General features: G+C 35.9%; 1 protein-coding gene across 1 annotated transcript in view; it reads right to left on the bottom strand.

Moving 5' to 3' along the window:
* Positions 1–24,523, bottom strand: part of LOC140745129 (probable sodium/potassium/calcium exchanger CG1090) — a 34,422-nt gene that overhangs the window by 6,070 nt on the left and 3,829 nt on the right. The window contains exons 2-7 of the mRNA XM_073076904.1: positions 3,428–3,602; positions 3,023–3,174; positions 2,607–2,723; positions 1,311–1,452; positions 739–849; positions 201–378 (exon numbers count right to left, since the gene is read on the bottom strand). Coding sequence (XP_072933005.1) covers positions 201–378; positions 739–849; positions 1,311–1,452; positions 2,607–2,723; positions 3,023–3,174; positions 3,428–3,602 — 875 coding nt within the window. The remainder of the gene's footprint in view (positions 1–200; positions 379–738; positions 850–1,310; positions 1,453–2,606; positions 2,724–3,022; positions 3,175–3,427; positions 3,603–24,523) is intronic.

The raw sequence follows: 24,523 nt of genomic DNA, 5'->3' as shown, positions 1-24,523 counted from the left end.
GTGTTGGAACGGTGTGGAAAGATGCAAATGATAAGCTGTGACACTCTCACCTCTCCTCTTCTCAAAGACCCAAATTTGATTTTTTTAGGCAGAAATAGTCAAAATGTCGATCTTTGGTAAAGATAGCATTGAATAGTTGCATATATTAATAATTGACTTTATGTTAGTTGATCATGAATGACTTTTAAACTAAGACATACCAAGAAACATATCCATTAGCGATAGTACACAGCATGACCAGGATGGAGATGGCGTAGAAGAAGCAGTCACGGCAGAGCGGCCACCAGTTGAGGTGAGAGACGGTGCCGGCGCAGAGCGCACACACGGAGATCACGAACATTATGTTGAACACCGCTGAGCCGATCACACCGGACACACCTGTGGAGAACAAAACCATTAACTAATAGAACGTTACAAGAATATTACTTTAAATAAAAGCAAACCGGTAATGGAGAACATCCTATAGAAATGGTAATTCTATTAAAATTCATCAAGTTTCCTGGCAGCATATAAAAACATATGACATTTGACCTTTTGCTGATTTTGAATGGCATTACACTTTTTACCGCAGTAGGCAATAGTAGAAAATTAATTTACAAATCATCATGTTTATACCAAACAACCTGTGATTTTTCAAAGTTATGTGCGTAATTAAAGTGTGAGTAGCTGATATTCTGAGAGGAGGCTTGTCTCCAGCAGTGCGAAAAAATTGGTCGATGATGACGATAAATTTGTTACCAATATCATCCTGAGCACAGAAGACGCCAATGACGACTGTAGCCAACTCAGGAGCGGAACTGCCAGCCGCCATGAAGGTGGCACCAGCCACGTCTGGCGCTAGCTGCAATTCTGAAAAACAATATATTTTTTTATCTACCTAATGATAACTGGTCGCTATCGTTCATTGATTATCTCTACATAACCTACAAAGGATTTCTATCTAACGTCTGCCACAGATGCATTGTTAATCCGATATTAAGTATATATTATTGTGAACTTTATGATAATTAGTAAATAATTTCAAATTAAATAACTGTATCTAATGCATGGCAATGACTATAGTCCATAAATGACAACTTATTAATGTTGGACTAATCCCAAATAGATCAGAAGAATTAGAAGGATATAAATTTCCTGTGTTATGCTTGCGATGAACCCCCATAAAGATAAGTACATACGTACTCACTCCAAAATTTAAAATCCTTAAGATATTTGGCTAGCCAAAGATCGAGACTGGAGAATCTGACACGTAAGACCGATATTATGTATGAAAACTATAAACAGGAAACAAATGATGAAATATAACATACCCTCGCAGATTCTATCAAGACTGGAGACGAAGTATTCATCGCAGACGATCGCAAGTCCAATGAAGGTGAAGACGGCTACCAGGATGTGGATGATCAACCCGCCGTGCTTCCTAGCGGTTTGGCCCATGAGCGGTCGCGGAAACTATGTAAGAGAAATAACATTTCACAGTAGCCACACAACTTCCTATAGAGGTACATTTTGTTACGTTACGACATTCTCAATAAGAATTAGATTGAAGGTAGAAACAAAAGATTAAAAGTTATAATATTTTTATATATTTTTTTATATGTTTGAGCCTAACGATAAAGCAGACGTGCTACCTGATGGAAAGTAGTCAACGTCGCCTATGAACATTTGCAACACCAGAGGAGTCGCCAATGCATCGCCGGCTTTTAAGGAGAGCTCTTTTTGCACCTTTTTTGAAGAGCCCCATGTCATAGCGCTCTGGGAATACCTCAGGAGGAAGTTCATTCCACATCTTGCACGTTCGTGGCAAGAATGTCCGTGCAAACCAAACTGTGGAGGACCGCCACGGGTCCAATTGGTGTGGATGGAACTTCATCCTTCGGCGAGTGGTGCGATGGAGGAATGGTGACGTCATCAGGTCAAATAGTTCCTCGGAGCACTCACCATTGTAAAGCCGGTAGAACACACAGAGGGAACCTATGTCCCTCCGCAAGCTTAAAGGTTCTAACCGATCGGAGGTCCTGGGGTCGTCGACGATTCGGATAGCGCGTTTCTGCACGGAGTCAAGTGGGTTAAGTTGGTATTGGGCGCCCCTGCCCAGAGATGGGAGCAGAACTCCATGTGAGGTCTCACTTGTGCCTTATACAACAGAAGGAGTTGCCCCGTAGTGAAGTACTGCTTCGCTCTGTTCAGGACGCCCAGCTTTCTTGATGGCAACTTGGCCTTAACGTCCAAATGACACCGGAACTGCACGTCACACGATATGTCAACTCTCAGGATCCCCACACTTTTATCAATGGTGAGTGGAATACCTTGGAACCGTGGCGCTATGACGAATGGGGTTTATTAAATATTTTGATAATAATAATAACGAGAAACTAATAATATTTAGATGCTGGAAAGAAGAAAATTAATAACTTAGAAAATAGTAGAAACGAACAAAATGTGAAATAATATAAATAAATCAAAATGAAATCATATCTACGATAAACTATTTATATTTCCTACTGCTTCCCTTGAATCTATTTATTTGTGATTCCTGATAACTTTATGTATGGATTTTACTCATTGCCTCTTTGCTTACTTAGATCAATGAATACTATTCTAACCTGTTCAATTGCTGGTGGAGTACAGTTTCTCAGTGGGTGCACCGTAGGAATAGCGTCTTCTTCTTCTTCCCTTACTTCCATCTCTTCTTTCTCGCGAGTTTCCTCCATTTCTTGATCCTAGGATAAATCAAAGTAAAGTTTGAGATGTTTCTGTGCGACGTGGCGAATTATACTCTCGAATTCATTTAATTGGTGGGAGAAACCTTCATCTAATATGTACCTATGTAATAGATGATAGATGAGGATTTATTCCTCGAGATAACAACATGAAGAAAGTAGCTGCGATTGAAAATTTAAAAATTGCATATAACTTTAAAGAAATCAAATGGTAAGTATTATTTTTTATATATTATTTTATAGAAGAAGAACATTTAGAAAACGTCGTTTTTAAATATTTATCCCCAATGTTTCCATACCTCCTTATATCCAGCATCCTTCTGTTCTTTCTTCTTTCCCTCCTCAGGCTCGTCCACGGGTCCTTTCATGCCCTTCTTTCCTCCCTCTGGTGGTTTACCTGCATCTTCTTCTGACCTTGGTTCTGTTTCGCTTGCAGGAGCCCCTTCGGTTTCTGAAAAATGTCGTTATTTTTCAGCCAGTCGGATTTCTAAATGATGAATTTAGGTTTTTGTTTCTGGGTTTGTGTATTTGTCTCTGTGTGTGTCCATAGCACCCACGATACAGAATCCTAGTGTGGAGCTGTGAGTGTAGAAAGCGTTGTTTGTTGTTGTTTAACACTGCTGTTATTAGGCAAAATTAGGTATGGCGGTAAAGCCGCCGGAGTCGAACCACAATCTACCTTAAAACATTTTTTAAGATCTCACCTTTATTCACATCTGGTTTACTCTCTTCGGGGGGATTTGGAGCCGGCACATTCGTATCAGGATTGGTAGTATCCCCCGGCTCCGTGGCCGTGCTCAGCATCGCTTGGAAGACGGAGTACGCGATGAAGAACACTGACACTGTGAGCCAGCGGTGTCGGCGCGGCCGACGCATCCTCTGCAACAATAGAATACAATAGAATATTCTTTATATGTTAAAATAAGCTACAATTTTAGTATTACATAGGTGTACAATGTCTTCTTACTTTTTGCCTGCAAGGCGTGTAAATTACAATTAAATATAACTACAATTGAATCTGTTTGAAAAAATATACATAATACAATGTAAAACAACACAACCTTTTTTAACAAAATTCGCTAAAGGAGAGTCCAGTTTTTCTTATGTATGTATTTCACTTTTGTGGGGACTTTTGCAGTTTGGCATGAAAAGTGTGGGTACCCGTACATAAGTTTAAGTGTGGATAAGATTTAAGTACTTATTAAAGGAGCATGTAGTCCACCTGAAGCCACCACCTGAGTGGTAACCATACCACCTAAGTGGCAACTGGTAAGTGGTCACTGCCGTTCATGGGCGTTTGTAACTAACTCTATATAGAGTATGAGTTCTATCTGCATTGATTACAGATGTGTTGCTTCTCCTGAGGATAGTGATAATTAATTTCTTATACGCACATAATTTCGAAAAATCAGAGGTGCGGTGCCTGGGATTTGAACCTCGGACCCGTCGGTCGAGAGGCCGAGTTTCTTAACCACTAGGCTATCACAGCTTTATTCAAGCATATTCACTGTGTATACTTATAAATACAATAAAAATTACGTTTTTATGAACCCTTCGGATCCCATTCATGTTCTAACTCTAGCCATAAAAATAACGTAATAAAATAGGAAATCTGAATTGATTCATAAAATTTGGTTCGTAATTTTTGTAGGATGTATTCCACTGTATCTATTTATATTTTAATTTTATTTTGGATGTATTAGAAAATAGGAAATTTATTTTAAAAATGTTAATGTGAAATCAATGAATAAATAAATCTATGAATAATACATTGCTTGCTAAACATTTTATAATATTACTAGCTGACACGGCAAACTTTGTACTGCCTCAGAATCTATTTATGAAATAAATATCACTCAGACCTACTGAATATGCATATAAAATTTGGTGAAAATCGGTAAAGCCATTTCGGAGGAGAACAGTAACTAACATTGTGACACGAGAATTTTATATATAAGATAATTAATTTCAAATATTGAAAATGTATTAATTAGAAATTATATTTACCTTGTTCAATCTGGTCTTTTTATAACAGGATTCACTTTTCTGATATATTTTTACTTTTTTATTTTGCTAACAACTTTGAATAATAAGGAATCATAATAATTAAACCGAACTTTATTATATATTTAGAGTTAATTATTCACTGTTCCGTTGGGTTATAAGATATTCTTATTTAACTTTTTTAGTTACAAATCACTTATAAACTTTTGTACAATAACTCTTACTGGTCTTGTTTGTATAGCCGGCAGTTAGAGACTCACAAATAACATGAATTCATGGTCATAATAATGAGTTTTAATTACAAATGAAGTGAGCGCTAAAATGGTGACTGTTTTAACTAATTTCCGTAAAACTGCGGTGACATGAATAGGCAGGAGGTCTTTTTAAACATTTTTTTTTATATTATCGGGGTAGCAGACGAACATAGAGTCCATCTGATGGTAAGTTGTAAAAGTACGTCTCCCTTACCCTTCAAACCAGAACACAGAAGAGTTTAACACTGCTGTATCTTTTTTTTATACTATAAGAGTAGCATACGAGCATGCAGTCCACCTGATGGTAAGTGGCTACTGCTGCCCATGGACATCTGTAATCAACCCCAGATAGGATTAGATATTCCTACCCGAGGTCGGCCACAGATGCGCCGCTACCCCTGAGGACTAAGCTGGAACGCCTCGGAAAAGTCTGTCTCCCTTACCACACCCTTCAAACCGGAACACAGCAGCCTAACACTGCTGTTATTAGGTAGAAATAAGTGTGGCGGTGCTGCCGCCGGAGTCGAACCACAAAGGGTTCTACCACCTTCAAATCTATATGCTTATTATTGTAATTATATTCCTTTTACATATTTTTTTTGTAATATACATTTTTTTTCTAAATGTAGGAACACAATAAACATGATTGATTGAAGTCTGACAAAGTTTGTCATCATAAATACTATTATGACCAAATATAGTTTTAATATTCTTTATTATTCTTTTGCTTAGCGATGATAAATTCGAAAATACGGCTTATAATACTAGCTACTATTTTTACGCATTGGGTTTATACGAGCTGAGAAGACTATAATATTAAATTTATTATTAACAATACCAATAATAATAATAACAATAACAATCATAATAAACTACATACATTAGTAAAAATTACTCACTCCTAACAAGAAAATGTAACCAGTTTTGAGAATTGAAATAGTTGCGTAAAAAAGTTTTGCCACGACTCCGTGCTAAAATGTCCCTAAAATATTTGAAATAATTATTTATTTATTATGTAAGTTATGCAGTACTAGTTATTTTTTCGTAAATTTTCTCTAAAAATGTTTTTATTTGTCAAGAATTCAAAAAAAGAACTTACTAATAAACCGTTTGTGGCTTCATTCAATTTCAAGGCGGCGAAGTATCTTTATTAATCTATGATAAACTATGTAACATTTTAGCAGCCCACAATCAGTTGACTTATTAGGTGGGTCGAACGGCAAACGATACGAGACTTTGGGTTATCGATTATTCATAACAATGATTATAATACGATAATAAAATACAATATACAAACTATTGAGCCTACTGATATAAATTTGTGCAACATTATTTTTAGAAATTAAGTACTTTGAAGACGTTTGAAGGTGGTAGAACCCTTTGTGGTTCGACTCCGGCGGCATCACCGCCACACCTATTTCTACCTAATAACAGCAGTGTTAGGCGCTGCTGTGTTCCGGTTTGAAGGGTGTGGTAAGGGAGACAGACTTTTCCGAGGCGTTCCAGCTTAGTCCTCAGGGGTAGCGGCGCATCTGTGGCCGACCACAGGTAGGAATATCTAATCCTATCTGGGGTTGATTACAGATGTTCATGGGCGGCAGTAGCCAATTACCATCAGGTGGACTGCATGCTCGTCTGCTACTCTTATATTAAACTTGCTCGTTAGTTATCATTAATTAATCATATTTAATTAATTATTACGACTTGCTTCCACACTCCCATATACAGACTATACAGAGTATACAGAGTATAGCGTACTACTACATATACAGAGTATACAGTAAACTATTTTATACTATTGGAGTACCAAGTCCACCTTGTGGTAAGTGGCTCGCATGTCTTGCCATAGATATCTGTAATAAACCCTAGATGAGATTAGATTCTTACCTAAGTTTGGCCACTGATGTGTTGCTACTACTAATACTGCGCAATTTACATAATAAATAAATAATTATTTCAAATATTTTAGGGACATTTTAGCACGCAGACGTGGCAAAACTTTTGTACGCAACTATTTCAATTCTCAAAACTGGGTACATTTTCTTGTTAGGAGTGAGTAATCTTTATTAATCTATGGGTTCTACAAACTGTTGTTAATAGGCAACTACATAGAGCTACACTGTCGTTTTAAGGCAGAATAAATAACCGCGAAAATCCAAAGCGTAACCGCTAATCTAGGATTTGTATGAATATTTACGGGGTAAACTAAAATTTCAATTTGAGTTTAAATAAGCTCGGGTCTATTTAAAGAGGTCCCGAAGGGCGTAAATTCGAGAGTTGAAACTTTAGCATTGCGAAGGATAGATTTAAATTTTGCTTTCATAAGTAGGTACATATTTTATGTTTATGGAAGACGAGCTTTTGCCCGCGGGTTCGCTCGCGTTACGAAGTAATATTTTCATCCCTTATTTTATCCCCTCGGGGGTAGAATTGATCAAAATCCTTTCTTAGCAGATGCCTACGTCATAACGTCTACCTGCACGCCAAATTTCAGCCCGATCCGTCCAGTGGTTTGGGCTGTGCGTTAATAGATCACTATGTCAGTCAGTCGCCTTTGAATTATATATATTTAGATTTTAAAGTTTATCAATTTTGTACATCCTGTTAATGTTTGGAATAAAAATGTTATGTGCGTATAAATAAATTATCGTTCGCTATAATGGTGAAGGAAAACATAGTAAGAAAACTTACACGTCTGACCTGAAAATTTATCATTCACGCTGTAATATTTTTTTTTTTTTTGTATTTCTTATAATTATTATATGCCCGCTTGCGGCGGGAATGTAGAGGGATATCATTTTATGACTGTACATGTACCTAGCTTACCTACATTCCATAATAAACGAATTTGATTTGAAAAAAAAAAAAAAAAAATTTGAAAAAAATTCTTTAGAAAAGAAAGGTTCTCAAAGGTGTGTGAAATCTTCCAACTCGCACTTGGCTACCGCGGTTGACTATGGCCTAATCCTTCTCACTCAGAGAGGAGACTCGTGCCCAGCGGTGGGACAATGTTAAGCTCGACTTGGCGGAGGCACTGCCGTGCCTCCTGAACTGACAATGACACTCCAGCAATGCTTCTATTAATAGGCAGAAGTAGATATGGTAATGGCGGCAGCGCACGTCTCCATCTTTATTTAGTTGTTTTATAATTCATACGTATACAAAACAACACATATTTATTGTAAGAGTAAATAATCCTTACAACGATCATATAAAAATCTTCTTAACATTATCTATAAGTACTTTGGCAACCTACAGGGTGTTTGGATCCAAAAAGGTTGAGTAGTCCCTAAGGACAGATTTGGGCAATCGTTCCGTTGTACACCGCAGGCCAGTGTAACTTGCCTACACGCTTTAAATGTCAATAATATAACAAACTTTTTGCTATGGGTTTTTATGGAAAATATATTTTTTATCCTATGTATTTAAGAGTTTAATGAGAGTTGTTTTTTTATAATATAACAGTGCAAAAATGCAAATGAGAGCGCATTTCACTTGATGGTAAGTGGCAACTGCTGCCTATAGAAATTGTAGGTACGTAAACTACCTAATTGCTTCTAAACTACCTAATTGCTTCTAAACTTGTTCATTAACAAATTCAAATATTATTTATTCAACATTTATTCATATAGAATACTTTTTGAAAGTCAACAAACTACCACCGCTTCGGAAAGTGTTTCGCTATGGAGAAGAAGCGGCGCAAGAAAACACGTTTACTGCGTTTCAGGCCATACAGTTCCGATATGGTGCTTACGCTGTGCATGCTAGGTAAATAATTGGCCAAGTACGAGTCGAACTCAAACGGTGAAACGGTGAAGGAAAACATCGTGAGGAAACCTGCATACATGAGAGATTTATAAAAAAAATCTCAAATGTATGTGCTACCAATACGCACTTGGCCAGCGCGGTGGACTATGGCCTAATCCTTCTCGTTATGAGAGGAGACCCGTGCCCAGCACTGGGACGTTGATGATGATGAGTCGAACTCGTACCACGAAACTTTACTTTATTTTATTTTGTACTCGTATGTTATGTATCGTTCCAGGATTCCTTTGGGTTTATCCTTTGGGTACGGCATCCTAAAAATCCTTCTCGCTCGAGTAAAATTTACACCTTCACAAATTCCATAAAGATAATTATGATTTTTGAGTTAAAAATACAAAGGATAAAAATACCTCATCAGGCCTTTTTTGATCACCACCATACAAAATGTATAACTGTCAAATTATGACAGGCCCATTGCGATAGATATCCACTAACGCCTTGTTATTGATGTCAACTAAAAGTTACTGATATTTTTCCGCAATGAACTTTGTTTTTCGTTTACAGGATAAAATTTCCCCAACAAAGTTTAAGAATACGAAGCTCATCACATTGTCTTCGCGTCACGTTAATACAAATAGAAAAAGGACAATGACGTTATAAACGAAAATCCGTTTCGTTTAACCTAAATACATTATTGTTCGTGACACAAAGACACAGAGTCTTTGTCGACAACTTTTGTGGGCCAAAAGTGTATTTCAGGGAAACTCATTTGTAAAGCCAACTCCACACTGAGGTTTCGTCCGTCTTAGCGATTAATTACGCTATCGCGTGACGTATATGCGCTTAATTAGTATCTTGATTCAATGATTAGCTGATTTTTGTCTAAAAATTGAGGTCAATAGGCGATTTTGATGGCGCTTTTCAAAAGAAAATATCTTTAAAAATCCAGTAAAATGTATGATATTCACATTTCGATAAGAACATTAATTTAAATGTATATCTTTAAACCTCTAAGACATTTTGAAAATGGGTTCTACATATACTTACATACATACCTATCTATAGATAGGTCTAATGTCATTGTGAACTGTTTTCTAAAGTATTATTATGGCAATAAAAACCCTTTTATTGCCATAATAATACCTTTAGCATTAGTCACTTATACAATTCAGGCTACTCCAACTACGCTTCATATATTAAAATTCGTTTATATAGCTATATTATATCGTTAAATTGAGCTGACGGGCGTACCAGAGAAAGATACATACATGCGCTCAAAATACATTACCCTCCGCAGGGTAAAACGTGAGCGATGTCCCGCAGTGAAACGCTGTCATACACATACAATCTATTTCAACGTGGATGCATTTTATAACTGCGAATTGTATTGAATTGACAGAATTGACAGGATGGCAAAAAGATGCGCAAAAGGAATAGAAAAAAATTATAGTTTAAAAACTAAAAGCCACGCTAAAATCGCACAAAGAAATAGTGAATCCAGACGATCCTGATGAAAGGTATGGGATAAAATTATTGTAATCGTGGATTGTCCGATGACAATCCACGATTACAATATATTTGAAGGTGGTAGAACCCTTTGTGGTTCGACTCCGGCGGCACCACCGCCACATCTATTTCTACCTAATAACTGCAGTGTTAGGCGCTGCTGTGTTCCGGTTTGAAGGGTGTGGTAAGGGAGATAGACTTTTCCGAGGCGTTCCAGCTTAGTCCTCAGGGGTAACGGCGCATCTGTGGCCGACCTCAGGTAGGAATATCTAATCCTATCTGGGGTTGATTACAGATGTCCATGGGCGGCAGTAGCCACTTACCATCAGGTGGACTGCATGCTCGTCTGCTACTCTCATATTATAAAAAAAATAAAAAAAAAGAACCGATGTTCTTGATAAGTATTCAAAATTGTAAATTAATCGGACCGTTCAAAGTGGGTAAAAATCGTGTTCTAAGATTCCGTTACATACATACAGGTCATACTAATAAAAGCGTTTAAATTATGTTTAAAAAGTTATATTGAAATTACCTGTTGCATATAGACCGCGCAGTTTAAAACAGTAGTGTGGTCGGATACGAAAACAATTAGTATAATAAATATTTTAGTGTATATTTGGTACCACGCGTACTTCTACATTGAATATTAGAAAGAAAGAAAACTTTATTCCCGATAATTCACGATACAGTCACAACAAGTAGTAAAGGGCTTTTTAAGATTTAACATAAAATATTACTGAATGGTGTGTATTTACAAGAAAATCGGTAATTACTTTGAGAGTTAATTTTGCATTAGTAATTTTGTCATTTTTTGGATATAAGTTAGACTAAATATTTTTTTCCAATTAAGTAGGTAATTGTGTCATAATAATTCTAAAGGTAGACCAACATTGTCAAATTTCGAATTTCATTAGGCAAAAATTGGTAATCACACTCAATTTTCTTATTACTTTCTTATTACTCAATTTTCTTATTATTATACGTTTGTATAGTAAAATGCATACCACTTGTCGCATACTCGTTCGTAATCCAACAGGTTCCTGTTGTAAGGGAATTTTACGGGAAGATAACCCAGGGAATGGGTGAAGCAAAGCTTTTAACGACCCTACTTGAAAAGAGGATTTACCTGTGTTTCTATATTGTGTTTTATACTTTAACTTTTGTAAGTAAAACTTAGGAACAGCGTTGCAAAGTTCTGATTTAGTGGAGCGGTCACCTGGTCTGACACACAGAGGGTTCCAGGTTCGATCCCCAGCCAAGCAGATATCGGAATGATGAATATATTCCTATTCTGTTCATAAGTGTAAATAGGTATGAGTGTGCCAGGGCCTACAGGAGATAGCATAGTGTAGGAATATTAGTGTAGAAAGCGTAGAAAGACTTATCTATGGTTAATTTTATATTGGTTTATGTATAACGTAAAGGTGACACTGGCCACTTTATACTATTGAAGACAGACGAAACAGTATGAGGCAAGTAGTCAATGTTTGCTCAGTACCTACTGTTTATATTTTGTAAAACCTCTACGAAAAGTATGTAGTTCCGCAGCTTATAAGCACTATATTTTTACGAGATTTTACGTTACGTTCATGTTACCGTTTTCCTTGAATTTCATGTCAGCGACATCTACGGATGTAAAAATAGCGCTACGAATTATGAGGTCAAGGGAGTATATTTATATTTACGCATACGTACGTTGTAAACATAAATATGTTTTTTATTATATTGAAGAAGCAGACGAGCATGCAGTCCACCTGATAATATGTGCCTACTGCCACCCATGGACACCTGTAATCAACCCCAGATTGGATTAGATATTCTACCTGAAGTCGGCCACAGATGCGCCGCTACCCCTGAGGACTATGCTGGAACCCCTCGGAAAAGTCTGTCTCCCTTACCACACCCTTTTATAGCGGAAGACAGCAACACTTAACACTGATGTTAAGAGGCGGAAATAGATATGGCATTGGTGCCTCGTGCGAAAAATAGGATTCTTCGACTTTCAAATTACTATAACATATGTAATAAAGTAAATAAGTATAGATTAATATCGAAAACGTTGAGAACCGTAGCATTAGCAGCGTACGCCAACACCTACTAAAGCCCGCTCTGTCAGCATTCCTATCTGTGAACCAGAAACGAGGACCCCTCCCCTCATCTTCAAACCTGTTATTATAATAGATTTAAGGGCGATATTGCTGAAGACTGAGGCCAGCGTCAATGGTCGCACACACACAGATGTACCGCGGATCAATACTGTTTCGCCGCGCAAAACACTTTTACGTCACGGTTGACATATCAACACTTGTAATTATTTTACATTGAATATTACGTAACTTGTAATATAAAGTCATATGTATATAACATATAACTATAACATAAATCCAAATGTGATTCTGTTTGCTAGACTTTCACAATTGAAATACATTCGCAACTGACATTAAATTTTGTACACACAGTGTTAGGGAGAAAAAGGACATAGGGTCTCTTTATCCGGAAAACAGTAGCGTTCCCGCGGGATAAAATACAATCTCTGACCACGATTGAAGTCGAGGTAACAGCTAGTTTTAAATAAAAGAAATGGATTTGAAAGTGGTTAGAATCTTTTGTGGTTCCAGTCGTGGAATCACCGCGAAACCTATTTCTGTGAAATAACAGCAGTGGCGTTTCTGTGATCTGATTTGAAGGGTGTGGTTAGGGCGGTTCTCAAAGGCAGCAACGTACCTGTGGCTGATCTCTGGTAAAATTCAAATCTTATCTAGGGTTGATTGAGATGTGCGTGGGCGGCAGTGGCAGGCTATCGGGGACATGCTCGTTTTCTACCTCTTTACAATAAAAAAACATAGTAGGGACGGAAAACTATATTTACCAACATTTAATAAAATTATGTAACATTTAATTTCGTAAGACAAGCTAGTATGAAAACCACAAGGTCAATTCGTAATTTAAAATAAAAAAATATGGTCGTGTACGAAAATGAATGACTCATTCATATTATTGTGGAGGTTTAGTGGGCGACAACCTTTTTCCATCTGATTACAGGAGAGAGGTAACCTTTTAACCTACAGGTTAGAGGCTAACCCACGTCGGTTATTTTTAAACTGTTAGTAAGGCCAGGGCAAGGTTACAAAAGGGCTGACGGCTATAACTGCCCTTTGAAACACGGAAGCCCTCATGAAATTTTATTGACCATTCACCCATTTAACTCTCGACCTCGTCTAATGGTTTATTTAGTTTTGTAAATTTGTATCTTATACCAGTCGGAGAGCTACATAGGGCATAGGGCCAAAGCACGAAATACACTGCCATTGCTTAAAATTGCGACATATTTGTATGAAAAAATATTTAAAAATCCCTTTCAAATAAATTTAATACATCTGTGAAGAAAAAAATAATATAGATACTTATTATTATAAAAAAAACATAACAACCGACAGCTTGACCCTAGACTATTAGACACTATGTAACTCTCACAATTTAGACGAATCCGACTCACTCATATATTCAAATTCGTTAAGCCATTTGAGCTGTAGAGCATGCCGCACATAGGTACATACAATGGAAAACCCTTCGCAGTCAGAAATAATTATAGTTTAAAAACTAACAACCACCCTAAAATCGCACAAGGATATCGTTAATTCTGATTCCTGACGATCCTGATGAAGAGAATTGGATAAAATGATTAAAATCGTGTATTGTCATCGGTTCTTAATCATTCATAATTTTAAATTAATCGGACAGTTCAAAGTGGGTAAAAATCAAGTTCAAAGATTTCGTTACTTACATACATACAAAAATACAACCCAAGCTAATAAAATCGTGGTAAAAATAAATACAATATCATATAATATAATGTTTAAATATCTAAATAAAATAAAATACATCTAATAGAAACAGATTTCCAGCACAGAAATACATTTTAAACAGCACTCGTGTTCATTCCCATCGTAATGTTAGCAGCCCGTAATCGTGTTAAGTGGTCGGTAGAGATGAAGTTAGTATAAAACGACGATCCCTACTCCCTAAGTTTATGAAAACATGTCAAAATTTGCATTTTTTATTGTATATACGGCATTAGATTGTCCATACGCTGATGCCTATATAAGATTTTTCTTTATGATGTATTTTACTAGATTTACCATTTGTATAAAAGAAAAAGTAACACAATTACTGGGAATAGGTGTCGTAAATGCGGATATTTATACGTATTGTTTTGTACGATGTTTTAAAAAGCGCGCCACTCGGCGTGTACACGGTCATGTCTAACTTAACATCATCTAAAAAGCATATTTTACACTATAAATGTTATTGTTTTTCTAACCTACAAGAGTACACATTTTAAATAGCACTCGTGTTCATTCCCAGCGTAATGTTAGCAGCCCGTAATCGTGTTAAGTGGTCGGTAGATGCGAAGTTTGTCTATCTAATAAAACTTCTTAATGTGTGGTGCGAACGGAGTTTCAAGCCTTTTATGTAATGAAAAAAGGTACTTTGCACAATATTGTAGGTATTTGAAATAATTTGCTAAGTGCGAGTAGAACTCCGTAGCACCTAATCATCATTTTTTTAGTATTTGTAGAAGCTATAGATGTCTACCTATTACGGTATAGATAAAAGGAAAAACGCTGAAAAATAGAGGTTTCTTGTATGGAAACAAATACAGGTCTGTGGGTGACCCAAACTTCTTTTTAAGCTAATTTTACTTTTACTATTTTTTGTTATATCGACCGCCGTTGTACATATTCTGTAATTTTTTCAAGTGTCAATTACATTTCAAAAGAAAGAGCCCTGTGACAGACCAACAAACGGACATCGGAGGCTTAATAATAGGGTTCCGTTTTTTGGGGACGAAACCCTAAAAATAACCTTGCAACTACGAGTATATGCAACATGGGGTATGAACTCAACAAATGCATAACATTTGATTCTGGAAACAAATAAATTATTACTCTAGATGCTTTCTCATAAAATTACAGTTATATTTTAAAATTTTAATTATAAAAATGTAACTAAACGCACAGGCAGCGCCCTAATTATGAAAGTACGAGATTTATAAGAGAACGCTGCCAAATTAGTTACCAGCTGTGCTAAACAAGAAGTAATTAAACATTTTCAGGTTTTAATGGATTTAATTAATTAAACAAAAATAACTTTTTATGGGAAACTTATGATTATAATTATAACGTGTATCATCGTGATCTTTTTTTATAATGGAGTAGCAGACGAGCATGCAGTCCACCTGATGGTAAGTGGCTACTGCCGCCCATGGACATCTGTAATCAACCCCAGATAAGATAAGTAAAGTCCCTACTTTAAATCGCCCCCTGCAAATAATTGTACTGCTAATAATAGGCAGAAAAAGTTATGGGGGCGGTGCCGCCAGAGTCGAGCCACAAAGAGTTCTACCACCTTCAAATATTACATATGTGTCATGAATCATCGTAATAAGGATAAATCTATTTTCAAATTCAAATGTCAAAAAATTAAAAACCGGTTTACGTAATATACTTTCGAATCGTACAAATCACAAATTAATATAAATATAGTATGCTCATTTTTAAATCCAACTTCAAGTATTTCTAAAGTCAAATAAAATATTTCCCCGTTATCTATCTCATATCTTTTGTGCTTCAAAACCAATCCGTTTCAAAGGGACCCGCATCCTAGCGTACGGAAATCTGATTGTGATCGGAATCGTAACCTTGTCATCGGAACTTTGTACGATTTGAGTACGATACGATTTGAATAAGGAAATTATATTATAGGCATATTTTTAGGGTTCCGTACCGAAAGGGTAAAAACGGAAGCCTATTACTAAGACTTCATGAGTAATATGTAGCGGCATATTAAAATACTTTGTTTCTCAATATCTATATTTATATAGTGCTTATAGGAATTAGATTAACGCATGTTGACTAACAGAAATTAGATTGACGCATTTTGACTAATAGAAATTAGATTAACGCATTTTGACTAATAGAAATTAGATTAACGCATGTTGACTAAGAGAAATTAGATTAACGCATTTTGACTAATATAAATTAGATTAACGCACATTGACTAAGAGAAATTATATTAACGCATGTTGACTAAGAGAAATAAGATTAACGCATTTTGACTAATAGAAATTAGATTAACGCATTTTGACTAATATAAATTAGATTAACGCACGTTGACTAAGAGAAATTAGATTAACGCATGTTGACTAAGAGAAATTAGATTAACGCATTTTGACTAATATAAATTAGATTAACGCATTTTGACTAATAGAAATTAGATTAACGCATGTTGACTAAGAGAAATTAGATAAACGCATTTTGACTAATAGAAATTAGATTAACGCATTTTGACTAATAGAAATTAGATTAACGCATGTTGACTAAGAGAAATTAGGTAAACGCATTTTGACTAATAGAAATTAGATTAACGCATTTTGACTAATAGAAATTAGATTAACGCCTTAATTGAAAACAGTCGAATAGTGTCGTGTTAACCCAACGCCATTCCATTGAGTTGGCACTAGAGAAAGGTGGTTGAATGAATTTAGTTAAATCTGGGCACCAAAGCCAGACATTTCTAACGTAAAGCAGTTCTTGCGTTTTGTTGGACGGGTACTTACAGTGTTACATATCAGGCGACCATCTAACTTCTCAGGAGGAGCGACGCTTCTGTGATGCGTTTCAGGAAAAACCTGTATATGGAATTGGTCATAGTAGAGTTGTCCGCTAGTCCATGATAGTAATGGACTGCTGGACACAGGTTTCCTCTTAGAATGAGAGAGGATTTTTTCAGAGGGACGGCACTTTCATTGGCTGATGTTATAAAGATGAACTTAGGCTATTTTTATTTTAGAAAAAGTAAGGGTTACACGCAGAAAAATCAAACCCATGAAATCCTCAAAGTACTCTTCTGAGCGTTATAACCCGTGGCACAGTTCGTTTTCTATAAATCCTTTTCTAACAGCTATTCGTACAATAGAAGTACTTATCAGCATTATTCCTGAGAGACGATTTACCCCTATATCCCTCCTTTCTAGAACATCTCGAGATTGAATGTAGGAGCCCTCGCTATTACTGTGGGCGGGTCAAGTACACTCCTTTGTTGTATAAGGGTAGGTTACACACCGTCGTGGGATCCATTAGGGCAGTTACGAATACTACCTATAAGGACTAAATGTCGTTGTACGAGCAGTAATAGGACCTTTTTTATAATATAGGAGTAGCAGACGAGCATGCAGTCCACCTGATGGTAAGTGGCTACTGTCGCCCATGTACATCTGTAATCGACCCCAGATAGGATTAGATATTCCTACTTGAGGTCGGCCACAGATGCGCCCTTATCTATCATTATGTCTCCCTTATCACACCCTTCAAACCGGAATACAGCAGCGCCTAACACTGCTGTTATTAGGCAGAAATAGGTGTGGTGGTAGTGTCGCCGGACTCGAACCACAAAGAGTTCTACCACCTTCAAACCTGCGTTTAGGATGAGAATCAATATTTTTAACCGACTGGAAGGTAATGTCTTCGATCGTATGTATGTACAGACACGAGCATAAATATATTACTATGGGCAGATCAGCAAAAATATGTGACACAATAACGAGTTCAATGATATATGCCTGCACGAACGCAGCAAAAATATCTGACATTTATAGGCAGCAAAAATATGTGATGATAACGTTGATCAAATAATTGTGACATGTGACGTCAACTAAGGTGCAATAATATCTGACAAAATTTATAAATATCTTTGATGTAAATATATCAACCTACCGGTCAAAGGTGCCAATGTAATTTGCCGGAGAAAGAATATGAGAAAAAAAACACGTTATAAATATTTTCTTATATTTTTTTAAGTAAGAAAAAAACAGGGTTAAAGACAAAGACAGGATAATTAATGTATTTTAACAGGGTGAATTTTCCTAATCCGAATCTAAAAGTATTAGTGAAAAATGCTAAAAGGAGTTATGAGGCCGATTTTGATAAAAACTAATACTGCATCATTCGTTTTTGGGGTTCCGTACCCAAAGGGTAAAAAGGGGTCCGGAAAATAAGTATTTTACTTATTTTTATAAAATATTAAACATCTGGTGGTACGGAAGCCTCCATGTGCGAGTTTGAGTCGTACTTGACGAATTTTTTAAAATATCCCTATACGGGAATCGAACGAGTTCATTTTGAAAAAAAAAAATACACACCTTATATTATTACACTTTCAGATAGTGTCCCTTATATGGATTAAATTCTGGGAATAATTGACAAATTATAGGAAATTTTCTTTATAGCTTCAATTTCACCTTGTATACAACAAACATGATATGTCCTAACGACTTTTACAATAATCTATAGATTATATACTATTAAACTAAAATGGTCACGAATATTCTGCTAAGACAAAAATATAAAAAGGAAGTTACCGCAACAATTAATAGATACATGTAACTTTAATTATTTATATTAGCAATACCAAGTTCTACAATTAGCAATATTATCGGAGAAATAGGTTTTTGAGATCGCTTTGATATATTTTTATCGTTAAAAAGTGGGTAGTAGATCTTTTCAACCAACGCTGCCGTGTCACGTTATGGAATTGATTGAAAATTTATTATTAGAAACCTATTCAATTATTTTTATTATAGTATTATTTTAATAAATTATTTTGGATTATTTTCATGATGTGTTATTTTTATAATAATAAGTTCTTATCTATAAAGTCACTGGCTGATATGATTCTATGACTTAGCGTAAAAAAGAAAAAGACCTCGGCATGACGTTCGAGTTTTATTTTGAGCCGGAATAACAAAAGTGAATATATTAATATTGTCACATATTTTTGCTGCCTATTAATGTCAGATATTTTTGCTGCGTTCTTGCAGGCAGATATTACTGAACTCGTTCTTGGGTCAGATATTTTTGCTAATCTGGCCATAGTCATATATTTATGCTCGTGATTGTACATATGTACTGTTTGGCATGCGTTACAGCTCAAATGGTTTGACGGATTTTAACACATGATGTGTCGTAGGATTTGTTTAAATTTTGGGATTGACAAAGGTTACATCATAGATATACCACAAATGAAGACGTATTAGTAGTATATCTATGGGGTACATTCTAGGTTACAGGTAACGGTACGTTACATCAAAAGTTATTTCGTTTTTCATTTAATTATTTTAAGCAGACGCTTATTATATTGTAAGGGTGGAGGTTAAAATTACTAATTTGCATTAGGTATACAATACTTTTCTGCCTTTTTGTAAAAGTCTTGTTAAGATCTATAGATAAAAGTTTCTAAAAAATCTGTGATGTTAATCTCATAAGTTATTGTTATACTAATTGTTGTAAATCATAGTTACCAAAAAAAATCTCAAGTAGACTGCATTCGTTTTCTCCTTCAATACAATAAAAACAGTATTGAATATAAAAGTCCATTAACCGAAACAATGTTTAAAAGTACATTATTCACTTACGCTTCAATATCGATCCAGTAATGGCGTTCGTTGATGGAATTCAAGATAAAATACATTTAATGGCGTACAATACATACCTTTGGACAATTTATTATGTAAGGTATTTGTATGTACCACGCTTATATTATAAATGTGGGAGCATAGATATACTACTAATAATAGTGGTATGTTTATGTGTGGGAATATGTTTGTTATTCTTTCAAGAACAAACTATTGTACTGGTGTTAATATAAATATAGCTCTTTTTCTAAATATACATTGAGCTTAAGCTGTGAGGAGGCAGGCGTAGAGTTCTATAAATTACGCTTTGAGAAGTGACATAGAGGTTGACATTATTGTCCTTTGAGATGATAGAAGTCCGTTTTGCCAACGTTTTGAACATGTTCTATGTCACTCAGAAATATTTAACAATCTTTGTAAATTTCTGTTAATTTAGTGAGAAATTCTAAGTACCTAGGTATCTCGTTTCGCTGTCTCTGTAGTTCCGGGGCCAGAATAGGGCTACGGTATCCCCTGCCTGTCGTAAGAGGCGACTAAAAGGGGCTTTCGGGGTTGCGGGCGGCAAGAGTGGGAGCTCGAAGCGCCCGGCTAGTGACCCCGGAAAGGACGGCGGTATGTGTGGTCGCAGTCCGTCGTGCCTACCAGACGGTGTGGCGAGCATCAAGCTCACCTGGGCGCAGACCGATGGGGCAACGCGCTAAGAGGACTCCGGTTGCGTTCCTTTAGAGATCCCGGAGTCCACGGCGACCGGGGGGGTTTTAGTGCGGTAAGAATCCTACATAACCCCGTGCCGCCCCTACGGCATATGGTACCTTTTGAGAGTTTCCCCCTGGTAAACAAAATAAAAATGTATCTCATTTCGGACGGGTTTGAAAAATAATAGAAGATAAAAATCATTTAACCAGTATAAATAACCCTGTTAAGCTTTTATATATGCGAGTACCGATCCGAATCCGAAAAGTTCCAAAAGTCTTATGGGATAATTATGTTTTCTTTCGGTTGCATCTGGAACTTCCTTGACGAATAAACTATCTGTATAAATTATATGTATGTAATCTTTATAATCATAACTAAATTATCACCTTAAATTACGAGCCGTAACTGAAAAAGTTGTAATTTTACAGCAAAAATAAAATCATAAATTAACACACAAGGTGGACTCTTCCTATCAGTGGTCAACATGAACGGAGTCGCGGGTCGAAGCTAGTATTAAAATTCTATATCATGCTTGTAACACCACGTGTTGTTATAACGTTGCCATGGCTAGATTTAAATCGGTACATCACCCCTAATAACACCCTCGCTACACAAACATACAAGCAAGTTTAATTACGTAATATCGGGTAACTAATGACTTCATGTTTACAGTAATTTCAGTTAACTTTATGACAACATTGGAAATATGTTTAACTAAGACTATTTATAGAAACGAAGTGATAGCTTGGTAGTTAGAAATTCACAATAAGAAAGTTGGAGATACGCAGGCACGTATGTGTCTTTGATTTTTCAATGTTATGTGTTTTAAAATGTATTGTCACGTGCTTTAACGAAGGAATATGTGAAACCATGTGAAAATCATCACGTCTACGGATTTTTAAGTAAAAAAATTTTATTGGGTTGTGAAGTTTACAAATCCGCCCTTGGCCAGGGCGGGGGGCTATGGCTTTAATCCCTCTTACTCTAACCGCATACCCTTGCCAATCAGGGAGAGCAAACGTTTTGTTTTATTAACTCATTTATCCAATTGCTATGAAACACAAAAACAACCTTTTCTATTTTTGCCCGGGAGTGAAAGCAGACCTTGACCTTGAAGATGATTGATTATCTTTTACTAAAGAGACAAATGACATCCACATTTTGTCTCTTTAGTAAAAGATAATCAATCATCTCCCATCCCTTCGTCCATCCCCTTAAACCGTTTGAAAGAATCATGATTTATTTGGAATTTTCACTGTCCCTGGTAGTCTTTAAGCCTTCAGAATCATATAGGGCGTAATTTTTCACTTTGAGAAACATTGGGTTACGCAATGATATGTAGTTATTATATCAATGGACTTAAGTATATATTTATCTACTTTCTATCAACTTTCTTAAGCATTAAGAAATCCGTAATATATTTAAAGGCATTCAGCGCAAGTTTTTATAAAATATGTTAATCACTTCGAATCACTCCACTCCAGCTAGATGCAAGAATCGATCCTAAAATGAGGTCGAAATTTCGTAATAAACTTGTAATACATCACCGTAATGGACGAGGAATGGGGTTATGTGACGTCACTGCACTGAAATGTAGATTAATCGCTGTCCTGTCTCGTCGGCGTCGTAAACGTCTAGATTTATTATTAAAGGACGTTTTGGACGTTCTGGAACGTTCTGGAACGTTCTGGCGTGTTCTAGAAACTTCTTAGTTGTGAGGGAATGTTTAATATTTAAAGAGAACTACATTTTGCGGTAATAACGTCAATGGTGTTTTCACTTTGATACACAATTAAGTATCATTAGAACTATCTAGAATTAAGAGTGTGGTTTGAACATAGATTAGTAAAGATTACTCACTCCTAACAAGAAAATGTGACCAGTTTTGACTATTGAAATGGTCATTTTCATCTATTTTCGTGTTTGAAAAATATTTAAAAAAATGTAGTTTTTAGGTCATTTACGAATGAAATGATATTTCTCCGCAGTTTTCTTTTTGTGTCTTAACTGCGCATGTCGGCATTGATCCGCGTAAATTACACCATGACAGCCATTAAATGGCTGACAGAATTGTCAGCCGTTTAAGCCATTAAATGGCTCAATATCTATACTTATCTATGGGTTTGAACTAAGGTTTTCTTTTAATTGTAGTAAATCTAGGATAAACAATAAAAAATATACATTAAAAGTGACCTCTGTATTTTCTGTAGCCTTGAGGACATTTTCCCCACAATAATCTATTTTATCTGTGCATTATTCTTATTTTTATTAATTTAGTCAACAGTGTAATATCTAATACGTTTTTAAAGACATTATTCAATTACATTTATCACCACACTATACCTATAAGCATATAATTAGTAAGCATTAAATTCAAAATAACAATTCCTATTTAAAATTGAATTTTACAAAACGTCGTTTAAATAATACGTGTTTTAAAAATTATATTATAAATTCCACGAATGCAAAGAAACAAAAACCAAAATGAACTACAAGAATTTGTCTTTGTTTTATCGAAGGATGTGTCTCCCGTAATGAAATTTGCAGCTTGAATTCTAACGTGACTTGGAATTATACCACAGAACATATTACAAATAGAAATGACTTCGCACTTTTAATTTTCCGTAATTTAGCTTTGACTGCATGATTTCGTTTTCTACACTAATATTATAAAGAGGGAAACTTTCTTTGTTTGTTTGGTTGTAATGAATAGGCTCAAAAACTACTGGACCGAATTTAAAAATTCTTTCACCATTCGAAAGCTACATTATCTACGAGTAACATAGGCTATATTTTATATGAAATATATTTGATAAATAGATTTTGAGGCGGTACAAAGTTTGCCGAGTCAGCTAGTATAATATATATAGAGAAATTCGATTACGCCAAGTTGTGTATTAGAATACTGCCTTTTACCCGAGCCTTACTCGTGGTCAGAGGTTTTTATCTATTCTTTATACTTTGTTCGGGATAAAAGATGCACTATGTCCTTTACTAAACCCCAGCCCACGTTTCTTCAAAATTTCATAATAATCTGTTATATCATTAAGACGTGTAACGATCAAAGAAATAAACTCACATTCATATAATATCAGTTAGGATTCTCAAATCAAATCGGTTTTAGTCAGTGCTCGTTGCGAAGACTTGAATATCATCAAGTCAAAGAAATTTGGAAGCCATTATGAAACCATAATCAAAATCTGGAGACAATATTAAGACACGCAGAACATATATTTTAAATAGCTAGCTAATGATCATCATCATCAACCTATTAATGTCCCACCGCTGGGCACGGGTCTCCTCTCATAATGAGAAGGATTAGGCCATAGTCCACCGCGCTGGCCAAGCTGCGAATTGGCAGATTTAACATACTTTGGAAAACTTTTTTTTTTTTTAAGATTTCTCAGGTATGTCGGTTTCCTTCACGATGTTTTCCTTCACCGTTTAAGCAAGTGATAGTTAATTTCTAATACGCACATAATTTGCAAAAATCCAGGGCGCGCCTGGGATTTGATCCTCGAACCCCTCGATCAAGAGGCCGAGTTTCTTAACCACTAGGCTATCACTGCTTCTTAGCTAGCTAATATCAACATTTTACATCTTTGCCACTTCTATGTAGCTATAGTCTATGGTTACAAGATTTGACTGAGTTCGCAAGTGGCGCGGTTCCCTCGTAACTCAATATCCCTCGGTATTCAAGACTCGTTTATAGGCTTTATTTCCTCGACAATTTGTGAGGTTTATTCGGGAATCGAGTTGTCTACCATGTGACAAAGGGATAGCAAATAAGATAAGATTGGTATCTACCTATCAAGTACAATCTATCAAGTTCATGACACATACTGCTGAAATTGCTACTACTTATCCTGAGTTCTCGTCTCCTAACTACTTTTTTTTGCAAAAAAATCGATGTTTATCGAGCGAAGCTTACATTCCTAATATTATGTAATAGATTGGTCTGTTTACTTTACTTCTAAGTTTTGATAACCAGGTGTTACCAATATGTTCTTTTTACTTTTCTTAGCCAAAGTTACTACATACCTAGTCGTCAGTTTATTATTGTCCCACTGCTGGGTCTGGGTCTCCTGAGAAGCATTTAAGAT

This window comes from Epargyreus clarus, unplaced genomic scaffold (assembly GCF_041222505.1).
Source record: "Epargyreus clarus isolate Ecla_fem2 unplaced genomic scaffold, WU_Ecla_fem_2.2 ptg000002l, whole genome shotgun sequence".
Taxonomy (NCBI): domain Eukaryota; kingdom Metazoa; phylum Arthropoda; class Insecta; order Lepidoptera; family Hesperiidae; genus Epargyreus; species Epargyreus clarus.
The sequence above is the reverse complement of the archived record's forward strand: the minus strand, read 5'-3'. Positions and strand labels throughout refer to the sequence as shown.